Source organism: Nannobrachium achirus, assembly GCF_963921795.1.
Source record: "Nannobrachium achirus genome assembly, chromosome: 1".
NCBI lineage: Eukaryota > Metazoa > Chordata > Actinopteri > Myctophiformes > Myctophidae > Nannobrachium > Nannobrachium achirus.
The window spans coordinates 72,976,918-72,997,056 of NC_137810.1; the positions used below are offsets into that span (position 1 = coordinate 72,976,918).

The following is a 20,139-nucleotide window of genomic DNA, read 5'->3' on the forward strand; positions in this document are numbered from 1 at the left end:
TTTCTCTTCCCCTGAGCTATGCCGCCCCTTAGAGTTAGGGTTTTAATCCACATGTAGATCCAGTAGATCCATGAGGAATGAATCTAAGTCACTGTTCCTGGTTTAATCCACATGTAGATCCAGTAGATCCATGAGGAATGAATCTAAGTCACTGTTCAGGTTTAATCCACATGTCGATCCAGTAGATCCACGAGGAATGAATCTAAGTCACTGTTCCTGGTTTAATCCACATGGGAGTCTTCAATGTTTTCAGGCAAGGGACCCCTTAGTTGGAGTAATGTGTTTCAGACATTTAACCACTTGAACCGTCAAATACTTTAGTCTGCTCTTCTTTTCCCTCTACAAACCTCTTTGCCAAAAATAGCCGATCTACAAGCTTACAACACCAGGGACCCCCAGGGTTCCTCCAGTGGGTTCTAAATGGACCCTTACAGGTCCATGTGTTTCCATTTATTCATTCTCCAGAACCAACCGTCTCAGTTCAGTCAGTGTGTTGGTGTTTGCATGACTTTCATCATTGACTGATTATTCTTGTGATCAGTGAAGTGTAGTTACCCAATGTGGCCACAGGGTGGCATCTCAGTGCAGCATCATGTAGCAAAAAAAAACATTATTTTTAGTTTGCCTGTTTGTGCATGTTTTTTTTTTTTTTGTTCTTCAAAATACAAAAAGCACATATACATAGCACATGTACACGCTTGTGATGTGCTGTGAGCTTGTACATCTGCTATTTGTGAAGAAGTATACAATAGGTTACAATTATTGTGGCTCTGTATTTGGCATAAAATGATGTTCTAAGCCATTGGTTCTCAAAGTGAGGTTTGGGGACCCCCAGGGGTCCTTGGGGGGGTTCCAGGGGGTCCCCAGGAAAAGTAGTCAACATAGCATCATAATCATTTGAACCACTTTATCCTTTGGTAGGTTGCCTATTCAAAAATAACATGAGCTACAAGCTCACAGCTTGTACAGTAGGCCTACATGTTTGAAAATATTTGAAAAAAAAAAAAAAAAAAACATATCGAAAATGTTTAGAATATTTAGAATAATTGTGAAAAGTGTTTAACACAAATGCTCTCTTCTAGGGGTCCCTGTTCAAAATCATTTTCAGATGGGGGTCCTCGGCCAAACATACATTTGGGGGTCCTTGGCATGAAAAGGTTAGAGAAGGATGTCATTTGTATAAACTGTAGATGTGAGTAGACTAGGATTCTCTCACTCTTCTGCCAGTGTGCCAGTGATCAGTGATCAGCCTTTTTAATTTGGGTTTAGCTTATGACTTTATATCAATTTCACCACTTTTGCAGTAAAATGTTTTTATACAAGAATCCATGTCATGCATGGGAGGCCTTAGAGAGAGTTGTGTTTGGTCCTGTCTTTCTGTGTGTTTGTTTCTGTGTGTTTGGTCCTGTGTTTCTGTGTGTTTGTCTCTGTGTGTTTGGTCCTGTGTTTCTGTGTGTTTGTCTCTGTGTGTTTGGTCCTGTCTTTCTGTGTGTTTGTCTCTGGTCTGTTGCTGTTGGACTGGTTTGACTCACAGAGAGAGATGGGTGCAGTCTGGCACCATGCCAAGAGCACTTGCGGACGTTTAGAAGAAACTCCTGTTTAGTTTAAAGACATACCGTATCGTCTGTTCTGTTTTATACACTCCTGTATAGCTGCACTTGAAAAACCGTTCCAGGCTGCCATATCCAGCCCAAGAAACCGTAGAAACAGGGGGAAAAAAATGTATCATACCTGTTGCTAAGGTATGGCAACATGACTGGTGCTTCACGCGCGTGCAAGACACCAGTCATGTTGCCATACCTTAGCTTTTTCTGAACTGACGCCACTGGATTCATTCAGACCAACACTCCATTATTCTGTATAAGAATTTGTCTTTAAAACTTTGAAATGTAGACACCCCCCACCCATTAATTATGATTAGATCTAGTTGATCCTGCTGGGGAAACGGGAGAGTGTTTTCTGCCGGTGTTTCAGTCCGAGTTTCAGTCAAAAGGGTGCGTTCGGAAATGCGCACCGGGTGTGTGCTCAGTGTAGTGAGTGCCTAAACCCAACCCTAATCCTAACCTCAGTAAAACTATGCCTAAACCCAACCCTAACCCTAACCCTAACCCTAACCTCAGTAAAACTATGCCTAAAACTAACCCTAACACTAACCCTAACCAGACCCGGTGCGCATTTCCGAACGCACCCTTTGATACACTCGGACTGAAACACCAGCAGAAAACACTCCCCTGGGTAAACATTTATCTCCACCCAGGTGACCTCTATCACAGTTAGGGGTTCAGATAATTCATAGACATGGTGACACGTAGCAGGGCTTGGAATGGAACCCTGGCTGAAACTTCTGCTTTGCAGGTTGGCTCTGTTTCTACCCATTTATACATCACTGAGAGAGAACAAGCATGGTGTCTTATCTTACCAGTCACACAATATGGTTAAACATTGACCGTGTGTGTGTGTGTGTGTGTGTGTTTGTGTGTGTGTGTGTGTGTGTGTGTGTGTGTGTGCGTGCGTGCGTGCGTGTGTGCGTGCGTGCGTGCGTGCGTGCGTGCGTGCATGCGTGATATGGCTGCAGGTCAATGTACCACATTGTTTCATAAAGGGGCGGGGCAGTCCGTCCTCAATAGGATTGAGAACAACACACAACTGTTAGTGAGTTGATTCACCGTCACCTGAAGAGTCTGGACTCCATTTAGTTTGATTCACCTGAAGAGTCTGGACTCCATTTAGTTTGATTCACCTGAAGAGACTGGACTCCATTTAGTTTGATTCACCTGAAGAGTCTGGACTCCATTTAGTTTGATTCACCTGAAGAGACTGGACTCCATTTAGTTTGATTCACCTGAAGAGTCTGGACTCCATTTAGTTTGATTCACCTGAAGAGACTGGACTCCATTTAGTTTTGCCAGTAAAACTGATCAACGCATAAAGATTGTTGCAGGATAAGTGATTTTAAACTCTATGGTGTTAAATGGATTTTCACCCCCAAAATGTTGTTTTTTTCTATCCATTACTCACCCCATGGAGACTGAATTCATGGACATTTTTCTTTGTTTGTTTTTATCACATTCCTGCGACAATAATTTGAGGAGACTCTTTGTGTCTCTATAGGGAACAAAAGAGGCTCTTTGGGTCTCTATAGGGAACAAAGCAGGCTCTTTGTGTCTCCATAGGGAACAAAGCAGGCTCTTTGTGTCTCCATAGGGAACAAAGCAGGCTCTTTGTGTCTCCATAGGGAACAAAGCAGGCTCTTTGTGTCTCCATAGGGAACAAAGCAGGCTCTTTGTGTCTCCATAGGGAACAAAGCAGGCTCTTTGTGTCTCCATAGGGAACAAAGCAGGCTCTTTGTGTCTCCATAGGGAACAAAGCAGGCTATTTGTGTCTCCATAGGGAACAAAGAAGGCTCTTTGTTGCGACCGTCAGGTCGCAGTTACTATCAAAACATCCACCGGCTGTCAGTCCGTCCGTCCGTCCGTCGGTCCGTCCGTCAGTCAGTCAGCAGTCAGTCAGTCAGTCAGTCAGTCACGTCACGTCACATCACACTTTTGCCCTACTCATATCTCGGCCATCGTTGCCCCTATCCATGTGAAATTTTCCACACACACTCCTTGCCTGCCACACCACAACCTTGAAGACCCCCGGCCCTGTACGCGAGTTTCTAAATTCTAGGAGAGCTAAGGCAAGGAGCGCTCGTTTTCACCAGCGTCGGCAGGTTAGCTACTCAGCGTCTGTTTTTACTGAGGTTAAGGTTAGGTTAGGTTAGGTTAGGGTTAGGGTTAGAGTTAGGGTTAAGGTTAAGGTTAAGGTTAGAGTTAGGGTTAGGGTTTAGGGTAAGAGTTGGGGTTAGGGTTAGGAATGGTTGAGGATAGGTTCAGGTTTTGGTGCACCTCTGCCGCGGTCCAAGCGACTACAATGGAGCGCTCCCTATCTCCGGTTCAGCCAATCACAAGCTTCAAAAATGAGTCCGGGGCGTGGTTTTGCCTTGGCTCTCCTAGAATTTAGAAACTCGCGCCCTGTACGGACCCCCAGGGAAAAGTGCCACTGTGAAAAGTGATGCCTCATCACTAAACCATCATTGTTATGGTCTGTTTTAGCCCAATGAATGTTTAAGCCCAATGAATTAAAAACACCTAGGTAGACCCCTCACATCCCACTTAAAGCATATTTTTTGGGAGTCATTTTTTCCCATTTTTTTAGTAAGTAAATGAGACCCAGAATTACCCTAGCTGTCAAAGATTTTCCTAGGGATGTTGCATTTCAATCTTTGTTAGATATGTTACCTTTACGAACACATTGGTGAAGAAATTGTTTGGTAAGGAGTTTATTCCCAGGTTTTTATTAATATTCCCTGGCTATATGGGGAAACACACACAAAACAGCAACTCATTCACTTCACATACTACAAAAAAAAGCTGTAAGAGTCATAAACAACACTGGCTACCGTGATCACACAAACATTCTCTTCTACGATTCCCTCATTCTAAAGTTCCCCAATCTAGTCAAATTCAAAACAGCCCAAATCATGTTTAAAGATAAAAAAAAATCACTTCCAACCCATATTCAAAACAGATTGCCAGAGAAAGAAAGTTACTATGACCTAAGAAACCCCTTAGACTTTGAACAACCGCTAGTCCATACAACCCTCAAATCCATGTCTGTCTCATCCTGTGGAGTGTCACTGTGGAGTGGGCTAGCTGATGACATTCAAAAAAAGCACCAGCATATACCAATTCAAAAGTATGAAAAAAAGTATTATTTGACAGGAAGAACAACTACTCAATTGATGGAAATTTGACTGTTTATCATACACCGTATTATAATATAAACTTGACAATACTGAAGTAACTATAGCACCTATAGCACCTATGACATACTTATAGCCTATTTTCATAAAGTATACCAATTAATATATAATTACTGAATTTCCTATAATCATAACGAGAATATATAATAAAATATTACTATAACTATTATCATACCGCCCACTCCACAGTGACACTTGTGCCTGTAGAGCTCTTTGCTGTCTTGACTCTCACATGGGATAGTCACAGGGGTGGGAGGGATATGTTGTATGATGTATGATGTGCTAATCTTAATCTATTTTGTCTATTAATCATTATTATTACCATTATTTCTATTATCTTGCAAACTGAGCCAGGGGTAGGGCTTGATAAGCACTATGCTTCTCCCTTCCCCTTTTCCAGGATCTTGGGACACCTAATTACTCTGTCATATGGACTTGACAACATGTGCTTTGGACTTTCTTGATACTTTATTATTAATGTGATTGTCTTGCTCAAATGCACACATGCACATTGCATATCTATCTGTTGTCCAATGAGCTGGAAATAAAATAAAATGAAATGAATGAATGAATAAATGAATGAATGAATGAATGAATGAATGAAGGAATGAATGAATGAATGAATGAATGAATGAATGAATGAATGAATGAAATGAATCAATCAATCAATCAACCAATTAATCAATCAATGAATGAATGAATGAATGAATGAATCAATGAATGAATCAATCAATCAATCAATCAATCAATCAATATATGGTATTGATTGATTGAAGAGTTTATTAGCAGTTTGCAATAGAAAAATAGTACAGTTTCATGACAGTACAAATGTTACTGGTACAAGGTCAACTTAAAGGAGATCCTAGTAAGCTTTACAGCTTATTTACACAAGTCACTAGTAGCAGCAGCCGTCTGAAGGTGGCCAATTTTGAAGGAGGCTAGGGATTTGCTCTCCTTTAAGGCTTGCGTTAGGGCGTTCCACATGTTGGTGGTATAGCAGGAGAACGAATTAGAGCCTGGTTTAGTTTAAATCTACATTAAACATAATTAGTGGAGCTGCCTCTGGTGTTTGATCGTGGACATCCTTGACCTTTAGTTTGTCAGGTACATGGGTATCTTGGAGGTGTATTGTATCTTGTACACCAGTAGTTTGTCAGGTACATGGGTATCTTGGAGGTGTAGTGTATCTTGTACACCAGGCCCATTGCAAGATGCTGTACTCTGTCATTAGTTTATTATTATGTGGTATTCATAATCATAATGCTTTGATGTGCCAAATCTCCCTGCCTCCCTCTCTCTCTCTACTTTACTGTAAATCACTTGTCTTCAGCAGCAGTTGAGTTGGCCAATGGCCATGAGAGAGAGAGAGAGAGAGAGAGAGAGAGAGAGAGAGAGAGAGAGAGAGAGAGAGAGAGAGAGAGAGAGAGAGAGAGAGACCTGGGTGTCATATAGCTAGGTGTCATATAACAACAGCAACAACAGCAGCAGCAACAGCCAGTGATAAAGATACAATAAGATTAGAATATAGACTGGATATGAACCGCATCTTACCTCCCCTTTTTCACTGTAAATCTGCTTCTTCTGTTAATTTTATTGGTTTCAGGCAAATTCACCTAAAACCATTGTTGTGATTACTATGGAGTTCATAAGGTCAGGATAGCCGTGTGTATACCAGACCTACTAAATGGTCACGGTTTGACAGGTAACACCACTGTCAATTTAAATTACAAAGGGATAATATGCAAACATGGACAGTCTGACAGCAGAGGGCTCTTCAACAGCTGTGAAAAGACTCTGTCTGTCTGTCTGTCTGTCTGTCTGTCTGTTGTGTGAATAGGCTATTTTGCCATTTGTATTTCAGTTTTCATGCAGGGTGAACCCTGTCCTCACGTCAGTCAGCCCAATGATCTTCTATTGTGTGTTTAAACACTGACTACAGTCATAGCATAGGCTACTCATAACATAATAACTTGGAGTTGGAATGAGACATGGTGGGACTTGCCCAACTCGTTCCCTGACTATGATGTGTTCACCTGTGTATGACGATATCATCTAACTGACTGTAGCCCTAGAGCTGTAGAGGCGGGTCAAAGTCACATTATAAAGGAAATTAAAGTGCGCAGCTCAGGAACCATTTTGAGACACGACAACAACTGTGAACTTGACAGTCTGTGCGGATGACAAAACAAAACAGAATGGACCAAACTTAACCAACTTTACGTAAAGTAAGTGTTGTTGTTTTAATATTCACTACTAGAACCACTTGGTTCTCACAGGAACAGTTTATAGGCTACTTTATGCTTCTGGTTTCTACTAAAGCTACCACTCCCTGTTGTCTAGTCTGCCTGTCTGTACTTGTTCTCTGTGGTTAATCTGGTTATGAATTATGATTGATGTCACCAGCAAAATACTTATCCCTCTAAGGCCCACATATAGAAATACTTGAAATAAAAAATTGAAAAAAATCAGATGGTGTTGTAGGAGTCCTATTAAGAGGAAGATGTAATGTTTTTTTCAAAAAAATGTTTTTGTAAGGTTTTATAGCCATGAATCATAAATCATAAATCCTGCTCTAATTTACATATGGGGGATATTTTTCACAATAATAACATATGTACATGTTCTAGACATTCTAATGATCACCAAAAAAAAAATAGTACAGGCATTTTACTTATGTTTTTGTGAGGAATAGCTTCCATGAAAAAGTGAGATGTTGTTCGTCAAAACTCTGGAATGTCAGCGGGTGTGGCGGGTGTGAATGTCAGCCCCTGTGGGGGGTATTTATATGCAAATATTGTGGCCAATGGCATTGTAATACTAAACAATAGAATCCAATGGTGATGTTTAGGTGGTAGGGGGAGCTAAAATAAAATGATTTAAACCTTTTTTTGGATAAAATACAAACGTTGTAATATTACAACCGTGGGCCTTAGAGGGTTATTTAGACAGAGCAGAACATTATTACATAATTATGTTGATTATTTAACCCTATAAGTGACACATGCATTTGGTATAATTATTTATGACCTTTTATGACGGTAAACCTGCTGCTTCAGCGTTGCACTCTGCAGTCTTTTCCCACTCGGCTGAAACCTTGTCGTTTTCATTGTGAGTTAACAGTGTCATCCGGTCTGGAGCCCGCCTACTGTATCCGGTTATTTGCATGCACACACACAAACACACTGCTAGTGGAATGAAGCACACATGCAAACACGGAGCGTTTCCGTTGGAGACCAGATGTGCAATTCATGCAGATAGACTTGATCCCAGCTTCTATGGTCTACTGATCTGCTTGAATATAAGAGGAGGCTGCCTATGTGAGGGATAAGTTGTTTTAAGGGTGTGGTGTGGTTTGGTTGGTTTCCTTTTGAGTATTTAGTGTTTGTGAATGTAGTAAGCAATGTTACAATTAACAGTTTTAGAATCAAAATAATTGTAATCCAATCAAGAAAAATATGTACTGTATATTTTAAATATTTTAATACAAAGGAACTGTTGAACTAACCGACATCTCAAAGCTGCCAGCAGTCCATGACTTGGTTTAGTGAATGAAACATTATTTTAACCAGGGTAAAGTATGTTAATCAATAGTATTATTAACATGATATTCAAAGGTCTACCAGTTCTGTTGGAACATGAGCATCTCCCTGTTCTTCTATTGTGATATTTCAATTCTGTGGTGCAGTAGGACACCTGTTGGTTGACAAGAGCTACTGCATGCATCTGCATCTACTGTAGTCTCATCATTATGATGGTGATATTGTTGTTCATCTACTGTAGTCTCAACATTACGATGGTGATATTGTTGCCTCATAGCACAGTTAAAGGAGTAGTTCAACCCCAAAATGTATTTTTTTCTATTGATTACTCATGCCATGGAGACTAGAGTTCAATAATATTTTTAGTTTTTTTCTAAGACATAAATGTGATAACAATAAATTTACCCCCATTCATTTCGGATGGTGACCCGTTTCAAAACGGGTCACCATCCGGAATGAATGGGGGTAAATTTACTCAAATCAAATTTTTGTCTTAGGAATGTGACAAAAAACAAAAAATATTATTGAACTCTACTCTCCATGGCATGAGTAATCAATAGAAAAAAAGTCATTTTGGGGTTGAACTACTCCTTTAATATTTCAACGTAGATGTCATTGGCATGTTGATAATACAGAATGATATTACTGCGGTGAAAAGAAATGTGTTGTCAGCAACTAAACTCTCTCTCTCTCTCTCTCTCTCTCTCTCTCTCTCTCTCTCTCTCTCTATTTTATTGACTGTAATCTTGACAGGTTTAATAAAGAGCAACATGGAGAACAAGAAGGAAGATGACAAACATCACATCCACAGAGCAGAGTCTCCAACACCCAGCTGTGTGTCTATGAAGAGTGATCACTCTAAAGGACATGGTCCTCTCTTCAGTGATGAACCTGGACCTCCACACACACAGTATGTCAATCCTTCTATACAGAGGAAAGGCATGAGTCAAACTCTTCACATTGTTGTTGGGACGGCAGTAAGATGTCATCGTGTGCGGTGCGCAAAAATAACTGATTTGCATGATAGTACAGTATAGGCTATAGGATTCCTTAGCACGGCAGTCATGTTTCAGGGCTAAATCCACAGATCTATATAGCATCCAATTCCTGTTAGATCTGTTCTTTTTAACCCTTAAGTTCTGTTCAGATTCACTACACCTTCGTTCTGTTCGGGTCATTTTGACCCGGGAGATATTTGGTTTAAAAAAAACAACACTAATATAAATTTTAACTTAACAAATCATCATGATACATTGACTTTGACTCAATACCAAACAATTCATATGATATATATGGTAAATGTTTGCATTTCTGCTTTGCTATATCACATTAAACACTGAACGAGCTAGGCGTTTTTACTGATTTAGCTGGAATTCATGTAAAAAAACTACTTTATTTAATACTGGGCAATATTGCTCATGCTTATAGGAAAAAATAGAAATCAGACAGGGGGGCTTCGGAAGGGGGGTGTTAGAAGGGGGGGGCTGTGTGTCTGTGTTTTGGCACAATACTGTGTATTTCTGTGCATAATTGTGTGCTTCAAAATGACCCGAACAGCACTTAAGGTTCAAAAAATATGAGAGGGATGTAGCATGGGTGTAGTGCAAAAATATTTTTTTTACACGTTCATCTCAGAAGAATCTTTAAGGCCAGTGAGTTTCAGGTGGAACAAATGTAAACTTCTACCTATTTTATCAAATGAAAATGTAAAACGGGTCAAAATGACCCGAACAGAACTTAAGGGTTAAGCATGCGCCACCGCATATAAAGTTATTATGGCACGCTTAACATTTAGGAGTATACATTATTTTATAGTTTTTATTGGTACAAGAAGAACGCTGACAACGTGTCTGCAAATTCTGCATCCCTTCTGTGTAAACGCTAACCGGACCAAATGCAAAATGCAACAATGTAAACATTTGGTCTCTGATCCGGACCTCCTAAAAGGACTTTGGGTGAGAAAGGCCCCTAAGGAAACAAGACATTAACTATCAGCATCCTTTATTGTAAACATTTCATCACATTTGCACTGAGCCTTTTCATGCGCAAACACACACACACACACACACACACACACACACACACGCACGCACGCAGCAACACACACACACACACACACACACACACACACACACACACACACACACACACACACACACACACACACACACACACACACACACACACACACACACACAGCAAATATAGAGCAGGAAATAGATAGGAATATCTGTCTGTCTGACTTTTTAATACTGTTTCTATTGCTATTTTTACAGTTTTTCCTGTGGTTTCAACATTGAGGAGCCAAATAGTTCTACTCTCTCATACAAATAAAAATAAGTTTCCATTCACATGATAAATGTATAAACATTGTATGATTCCAGAAGTCACAGAGCAGAGTCTCCAACACCCAGCTGTGTGTCTATGAAGAGTGACGCGTCTAAAGGACATGGTCCTCTCTTCAGTGATGAACCTGGACCTCCACACACACAGTATGTCAATCCTCCTATACAATATATAACACTATAACATGACAAAGTGATCTCATGCTAAGTTATATGTGCAAATTACTATAAAACAAGACGTGTTCGTATTCAATCATTAGCTATTAACTTAGTGTTCAGTTTGTGATTGAAGTGGTACAAATCACAACAATATGGTGTTCAGTGGTGAAGTGATTTTTATCTCTGCCAGACTGAAGGCCAAGCATCAGCCTGTTTTCTGTCTCTCTGTCTGTGGCTAATCTAGCAAACTACTAGATTGAAAAGAGTCACATTTCTTCTGCACACTGCCAATAGGCAGAGGAAGCCAATCCCTGCATTATGTATATATTTTCATGGTGGCGCTATACCAGCCCACTTTATATTTTGGCAAATGAGTCTTCAACCATCACAGACTGATAATGTAGCCAACCCGGCCTGGTGGAGATACAGTGTGGGGTTAGATGCCGTGGGCTCGTTTGGGCTCGGTGAGCCCAGACGTATCAAGCTGCACGCACACGTGCCCCACATGCGCACACACACACACACACACACACACACGCACGTGCACGCACGTGGTCAAGGTGTGTGACCCACGGTCAACACTACACTTCAATCCCCAACCTGGCTGCTTTGCATAACAATACTCTGGTAGGCAGTTCTCACCTACGTCCTCATTTACACTTGTATATGCGACCAGCAGAACGTTGGCCTTGCATTCTTTGTAGACTTTTAGCTCCTTTGGGAACCTCTCCCTCCGCTATGCAGCTCCGAGATGAGGTTCCTCACTCTTGTCATCCACAATCGGTCAATTGGGGGGAAGCTCTGCCGTTCGTGAACACTTCTTACCTCTTGTGAACATTCTATCCAAAAAGTAAAGGTCCTCTACCGGTCTCTCATCTGTTTACTTCTCAAGCGTGGAAGAAAAACGAAGCAGCGTGTTGAAATAAAGCGTTTAAATCGCTCATTTTGTCACAGCTGCATAGCGGAGGGAGAGGAATGGAGCTAGCAGACTTTACTGTGTGGATGAGTCTATGTAAAGTTATTTTATATAAAACCTAAAGGAAAATACATGAATTGAAACAAATGTAACTAAATAATAAGAAATATAATTACATTAACAATGTTGTGTGTTGTTGAATAGCCTACAGTATTTCAACTATTAGCATCGTGCGGCAGGCATGCGCAATAACATCTGCATGTACACATGTGTGTGCACGTGACGTCATGAATTTAGAGGGCCACCACTTCAAAAATCCATATCAATCCACTGGATACAGTTTGCTTTCCGTTCTACTTATTCTCATGTCATTTTGGACATTCATGGTGTCACAAGTCATTTACTTATTATTTCTATTGATTACTCACCCCATGGAGACTATATTTTTGTATTTGTCACATTCCTAAGACAAAAATTGTGTTAGAGTAAATTTACCCCCATTGATTCCGGATGGAGACCTAAATGCATTCGGGTCCCCTTCCAGAATCAATTGGGGTAAATTTACTGTAGTAAAAATATTTTCTTAGGAATGCGACAAATACAAAAAAATATTATTGACCTCAAGTCTCCATGGCATGAGTAATCAATAGAAAAAATGTCATTCATCCCATTTGCACTGAGCCTTTTCAAAAACACACACACACGCACGCACGCACGCACGCACACACACACACACACACACACACACACACACACACACACACACACACACACACACACACACAGAGAGAGAGAGAGAGAGAAAGCAAATATAGAGGAGGAAACAGATAGGAATATCTGTCTTTACAATGAGTTTTTATTGGTGTTTTTATTGCTATTCTTGTAGTTTTTCCTGTGGTTTCAACATTGAAGAGCCAAAACAGTTCTACTCTCTCATACAAATGAAATGACTTTTTCATTCACATGATAAATGTATAAACATTGTATGATTCCAGAAGTCACAGAGCAGAGTCTCCAACACCCAGCTGTGTGTCTATGAAGAGTGACGCGTCTAAAGGACATGGTCCTCTCTTCAGTGATGAACCTGGACCTCCACACACACAGTATGTCAATCCTCCTATACAATATATAACACTATAATATGACAAAGTGATCTCATGCTAGGTTATATGTGACAATTACTATAGAACAAGACATTCAATCGTTCGCTATAAACTTAGAGATCAGTTTGGGAATGAAGTGGTGCAAATCACACCAATGTGTTCAGTGGTGAAGTGACTGTTATCTCTGCCAAGTTTAAGGGCATGTGTCTGTCTGTCTGTCTGTCTGTCTGTCTGTCTGTCTGTCTGTCTGTCTGTCTGTCTGTCTGTCTGTCTGTCTGTGGCCAATTATGCAAACTACTAGATTGAAAAGAGACACATTTCTTGTGCACACTGCCAATAGGCCAAGGAAGCCAATCCCTGCATTATGTTTATATTTTCATGGTGGCGCTATACCAGCCCACTTTACATTTTGGCCTATGAGTCTTGAACCATTGTTCAAAGACTGATACTGTAGCCAACCCGGCCTGGTGTAGATACAGTATGCGCTCTGTTCTACTTATTCTCATGTCATGTTGGTCAGTCATGGTGTCACATGTCATTTACATGGGTTCTGTTCCCAGTCTGGTTCTGTACAAACATTATGGACACAATACATTAACTATCAGCATCCTTTATATTGGAACATTTCGTCTGCACTGAGCCTTTACACCAGGGTTCCCCGATTAGTTTTCCCCAAGGACCGAATTATGTCTAGGGTACGAAGCCGAGGGCCACAACATTGCAGGGTGCGACGGTGGTGTTTCCACTACTCAAGCGACAGTTCAGATATCGTCGTTGTCGGGTGAAAATCTTGTATGTCCCAAAACCGTTCGTTTTGCATTTATCATTTGGATATGAAGCAAGTTTCCATATACAGATCAAAAGAACAACCTATTTAAAGATGACAACTGATTTACTGGGGTTGGTGGGGGCCAGACAATAACTCCCGCGGGCCGCCCATTGGGGAACTCTGCTTTACACACACACACGTGCGCATGCGCGGGCGCACCCACACACACACACACACACACACACACGCACGCACACACACACACACACACACACACACACACACACACACACACACACACACACACACACACACACACACACACACACACACACATTTTAATTCTTTATTTGAATCCACAAATTACAATTAATTTACAGGGAAACAAATATTAACGGGTTTTGATATTTCATGGACACTTCATGGATATACATAGCACCTTCTTCTCCACACAGACAAACTGCCAATAACTGCTGAAACAGAGCAGTATTGTGAGAGCTGTTTGGCCTTGGCCTTTGTCATGCCGGCGATTGCTAGACCACTCTTGGTCAATTTATGTACATGGCCCAGGCTTCCAAATATGAGTATAGAGAAACGACATCTATACCCAAGATCTGTTATGATTTCAAGCAATGGTTGGTACTTAGAGTGCTTGTCTTGGAAAGCCTGGTCCATGTACAGGTCGAAAACACAACCCACCTCCAAAATCAGAACCTCTCTGTGTCTGGGGTCAACAAAAACAATATCTGGTGTGTTTGGGATGCTAGCAAAGACATCATAAGCACAATCAAACCAATCCGGTAACACTCTGGAATGTTTATGCATTGCTGCACTAGATGGCACACATTTTCTAACTGCATTGGACACTAAGTCGACAATGCAGTCATGGCGAGCAATGTATAGATTTTTATATGCACTGCACACACACACACACACACACACACACACACACACACACACACACACACACACACACCGCAACTATAGAGCTAGAATAAAAAGGAAGGATATCACACTGGGCGTGTCCCAGCGTGGTACCGGGGTATTGCACATGCGCAGTGTTAACAGGAACTGCCATGGTGGAGTGTTCCAGCAGAGGCACTAGATAAAAAAGATCATGATCCGTTCTCAGTAGAGCGAGGTGTGTGTTTGTTTGTTTTGTTCTCTCTCCACTCATCACCTAAACAGCTGCAGGTTTTCTTATATTTTCTGCATAGTGCTGTTTTTTTTAAAGGACCCCAATTGAAACAACCCCAAGGCTCTTTGGAGGTGTTTATCCTCTTAGTTGACCTTGTACCAGCTGTTATGAAAATACCTTTTCCTATGCAAACTTCTAATAAAGTTTTAAATCAAACAATTGTGGGAAATAATTGGTCTTCAGAGGGATGCTTTTATATAATCCTGTACTTTGAAGCATATGTCTTAACTTGTGTGCCGTACTTGTATGGTGCAAAAAAATCAACAGACCGCACAATTTAATTTATTTATAAGCACTTACACAAAATATCAGTAAAACAGCAGTAGATGAGAATCCGATGGATTTCTATAACTTATATTCATTCAGAATATGCAACACATAGTTGTGCCTATTAGGGCACCAAATAAGCCTACTTGTTTTGTGGCATAAGAACATTTAATTTGAGCAAAGAGCAAGTCCCCAGCAGGCACTTAAAGTAGGACAAAACAAACACTACCATTTAATGTTTACACGCCGCCATCTACTGAGCCAAAGTGTGGGTGCAGGCCAGATTGTACTGCCCAATGTGCCCATGTGCCATACCCCGGTACCACGGCTGGGACACACCCAGTGTGATATCCTTCTCTTTTTATTCTAGCTATAGAGCAGGAAATATAGAGCAGGAAATAGATATAGGAATATCTGTCTGTCGGACTTTTCATTACTGTTTCTATTGCTATTTTTACAGTTTTTCCTGTGGTTTCAACATTGAAGAGCCAAAACAGTTCTACTCTCTCATACAAATGAAATGACATTTTCATTCACATGATAAATGTATAAACATTGTATGATTCCAGAAGTCACAGAGCAGAGTCTCCAACACCCAGCTGTGTGTCTATGAAGAGTGACGCGTCTAAAGGACATGGTCCTGTCTTCAGTGATGAACCTGGACCTCCACACACACAGTATGTCAATCCTCCTACACAATATATAACACTATAACATGACAAAGTGAAAAGAGACACATTTTTTGTGCACACTGCCAATAGGTAGAGGAAGCCAATCCCTGCATTATGTATATATTTTCCTGGTGGCGCTATACCAGCCCACTTTATATTTTGGCCAATGAGTCTTCAACCATTGGTCAAAGACTGATACTGTAGCCAACCCGGCCTGGTGGAGATACAGTATGCTTTGTGTTATTCTCATGTCATTTTGGACAGTCATGGTGTCACATGTCATTTACATGGGCTCTGTTCCCAGTCTGGTTCTGTACAAACATTATGGACACAAGACATGAACTATCAGCATCCTTTATGCACACAGCCACACACAGCAAATATAGACGAGGAAATAGCCTCCAAGCTCACAACACATTGCAGTGTGAGTTTGTAGATAAGCTATTATGTTCCTGCTCAGTGCTTGCTGGTGAATAATGGAATGATAGTTTCATGTTCTCTATTTCACTGAATAATGTAATTAATGTGTGTTTGTAGAATGCATTAAAGATTGGGTGCCATGATTTTGCCCCCTATAAAACATGATTATCTACTATTATGATTATACTAGGAGGAATATTTCTTTCCAAAATAAGTGTACAGAAAGAGTTCAAATTATGTTTTTAAGTGGCCACACCCACCAGTTCATTGGTATGTGTGGTTGTCATGGTGGGTGGTGACCCAGCTGAAGTTAGGTGGCACAAGGTGGCTAGCCTCCAGCTAAAAAGCCAAATACAGAGAGAATACATAATTGCTCATAACAACCACACCAGGGGGTCTAATAAAGTACTGTCAACCTCCTAGACACATGAAAACCAGAAAAAGTACAAAACTATGGCACCGCCTCTTTAAGACCACACCTGGACTGAAGACACCCAGTCAGACCACACCTGGACTGAAGACACCCATTCAGACCACACCTGGACTGAAGACATCCAGTCAGACCACACCTGGACTGAAGACACCCAGTCAGACCACACCTGGACTGAAGACACCCATTCAGACCAGCAGTGGACAGAGTAAGACTGGACACAATGTATATTAATTAACACAGTTAATAACTGAAGTGTTTGACATTACAGAAGACATTGTCATACTAAATGTCCACAATGTGTCATCATCAGTATCCATTTTAAATAATGATGCTAAACATGTATCAACTCTGTATGAAAACCAGTGATCCACTGTTGTTTCTTTTGCCTGTTTTTCTTAGTTTTATTAACCACGTAAACCCCATGTGTTGTTTTGTGGAGACCCTCAGGGCTCTATACTAGTGTATTTTCTGTTTTATCTCAACACTCTAAACATTTAACTAAAATAGCAGACCTACAAGCTTACAGATCAGCTTGTAAGTTTGTAGATCTTCTATTTTCTGTCAAAGTTTTCCCTAGAATACAGATGCTGGGGTTTAAGTGGTTAAATTAATATTGTGCATACACAGCTGTAAGCATGTAAAGTGATAAATCCAACTGAATGTTTAAAATGTCTTCATTGTCTTCTCATAGCAGGTGTCAGTGTGCAGGAGGATTTAAAGGTTTATAAGATCACTTTGAACAGTCTGGATCGTGTGACAGACGTCACTGAAGTGCCCTCCCTCAGCAGCATCTTCACAGCGCTCTACATCACAGTGGGAGAGAGTGAAGGGGTTAATAACCAACATGAGGTCTACCAGCTTGAGACGCTCTCCAAGAAGAACACCCTCCATGACCAACCAATCAACTGCTGTGACATCTTTAAGCCCCTCCTCCTTGGCAGAGAGACACCAATCAGAAGAGTTCTGACCAAGGGAGTCGCTGGCATTGGAAAAACCTTCTCTGTGCGTAAGGTCGCTCTGGACTGGGCAAAGGGTTTGGAAAATCAAGATGTCATTCTCCTGGTTCCCTTCTCATTCCGGGAGCTGAACTTGGTCAGAGATGAGCAGCACAGTCTTCTCTCACTGATCCATGTTTTCCATCCAACGTTGAAGAAGGTCACAGCAGAGCAGCTCGCTGTCTGGAAGGTTGGCTTCATCTTTGATGGTTTGGATGAAAGCAGGTTGTCCTTCAACTTCAACAATGACATCATCTCTGATGTCACAGTGACATCATCAGTAGACGGGCTGTTGACAAACCTCATCGAGGGGAATCTGCTCCCATTGGCTCTCATCTGGATAACCACCAGACCTGCAGCAGCCAATCAGATCCCTCCTGCATATGTTGACCTGGTGACAGAAGTACGAGGGTTCACAGATCCACAGAAGGAGGAGTACTTCAGGAAGAGGTTCAGTGATGAGGAGCTGGCCAGCAGAATCATCTCACACATGAAGACGTCAAAGAGCCTCCACATCATGTGTCACATCCCAGTCTTCTGTTGGATCAGCGCTACCGTTCTGGAGGACATGGTGAAGACAGACGAGACAGGACAGCTGCCCACGACCCTGACTGCCATGTGCTGCCACTTCCTGTTGGTCCAGACAAAGAGGAAGGACCTGAAGTATGATGAGCCTCATCAGGGGGAAAAAAGAAACAAGAAAAGAAACAGAAAAGAGAGAGAGAATCAACAGCAGATCATGGAGAAGGACAGGGAAGTTCTTCTGAAGCTGGGCAGGCTGGCGTTTGAACATCTGGAGAAAGGCAGCATCATGTTCTACCAAGAAGACCTGGAAGAGTGTGGTTTGGATGTGAAAGACGCCTCGCTGTACTCAGGAGTGTGCACAGAGATCTTCAAAAGAGAGGGCGTGCTCTTCCAGAGAGCAGTCTACTGCTTTGTTCATCTGATCATCCAGGAGTTTCTGGCTGCAGTCTACCTGTTCCACTGTTTCACAAAGAAGAACATGAAGGTACTGAAGGCATTCCTGGGACGTGACAGAAGGGGACGTGTTTACCCCAGTGACTCCTTGGAGGACTTCCTGTCCGGAGCCAACCGTAAAGCCATAGAGAGTAAGAATGGTCACCTGGACCTGTTTCTCCGCTTCCTTCATGGTCTCTCACTGCCGTCCAACCAGAGTCTGTTAGGAGGTCTACTGGTTCAGACACAGTACCGTCCAGAGAGCATCCAGAGAGCCATCAACAACCTGAAGGAGATGAATGATCCCCTTGCCTCTCCTGACAGATGTATCAACATCTTCCACTGTTTGATGGAGATGAACGACCACTCAGTGCATCAGGAGATCCAACAGTACCTGAAGTCAGGGGACAGATCAAAGACAGAACTGTCTCCAACCCAGTGTTCAGCTCTGGCCGCCATGCTGCAGATGTCAGAGGATGTTCTGGAGGAGTTGGACCTGGACAAATACAACACATCAGAGGAGGGCCGACGCAGACTCATCCCAGCTGTGAGGAACAGCAGAAAGGCTCGGTTAGTAGTCATGTGAATAGAAAACTTAGAACAGAAACAATGTACTGTACCTTCACACCACTACACTATAACTAAACATGATAGTTAAATCAACAGTGATACGCACACACGCACACACGCACGCACACACACACCTCAAAGTTACAACGGCCGTTCAATAAAGGAGAGATCACACCGATTTGAACAATAAAATATTTACTTGAATAATAGCAAAGAATAAATACAAAATACATGTTTGCAGAATACATGTTTGGCAATTAGACTCCATTAACATTAAACATATAATTATGTTTAAATAACATTATACATATAGATTAGAATTTAATAGGGAGAGCCCCCCATGGAGTCTAGACGCTGGTGGTGGCAGTACAGGTGAACCTCCGTCTTAACTCTTGACAAAGGAGACTAGGTGGTGTTGGGGATGGAGGTGGGTTGCTTGTTGCAAGCTGAAAAGAGAATGACATGGTTCAGAGGCAGTGGAGATATTTAAAGGCGGAGTCCAATCGCCTGATTGGCTAGGCTGCATATTGGCTAGAAGAGCACGCCCATAGGCTAGAAGAGCACACCCTTTGAGCTGAGAGTAAAGGCTCACATTGATACAAAATGATTTAGTGAATGAGCGTATATGACAGCATGGGAAAAAGGAAGTGACGTGGGCTTAAAGCAGAGTGCGGTTTAGATCCTTTTTATTGAACTTACGCTAAAAGCTACATATCTAAGGCAAAAGGGTGACAGAGCTTTTTCTGTGGCTGGCCCAGCTCTCTGGAACAGCCTTCCATCCGACTTAAAACACACCTCTTCACCCTAGCATTTGAGCCCTAGACCCCTCCCTCCCTGTGCCTTTTATCTGTCATTGTTTTATATCTTAAATGTTTTGTTTTTATAGCTGTTCTTACAAGTTTTTAAATGTTTACAAATGTTTCTGTTGTTTTTGCTTTGTATTGTACTTGTTTTTACTGCGTTCTCATGATTTACAGCACTTGACGTGTGTGT

The 20,139-nt window shown here is 41.5% G+C and overlaps 1 protein-coding gene across 1 annotated transcript; it reads left to right on the forward strand.

The window, feature by feature from the left end:
• Nucleotides 1–16,961: 16,961 nt before the first annotated feature.
• On the forward strand, nt 16,962–19,162 carry LOC308289802 (protein NLRC3-like; the record flags this gene model as incomplete). The annotated part of the gene is made up of 2 exons (XM_080731554.1): nt 16,962–16,974; nt 17,385–19,162. The coding sequence occupies 2 exons, from the start codon at nt 16,962–16,964 to the stop codon at nt 19,160–19,162; spliced, it is 1,791 nt and encodes a 596-aa protein (XP_080587680.1).
• Nucleotides 19,163–20,139: the final 977 nt, after the last annotated feature.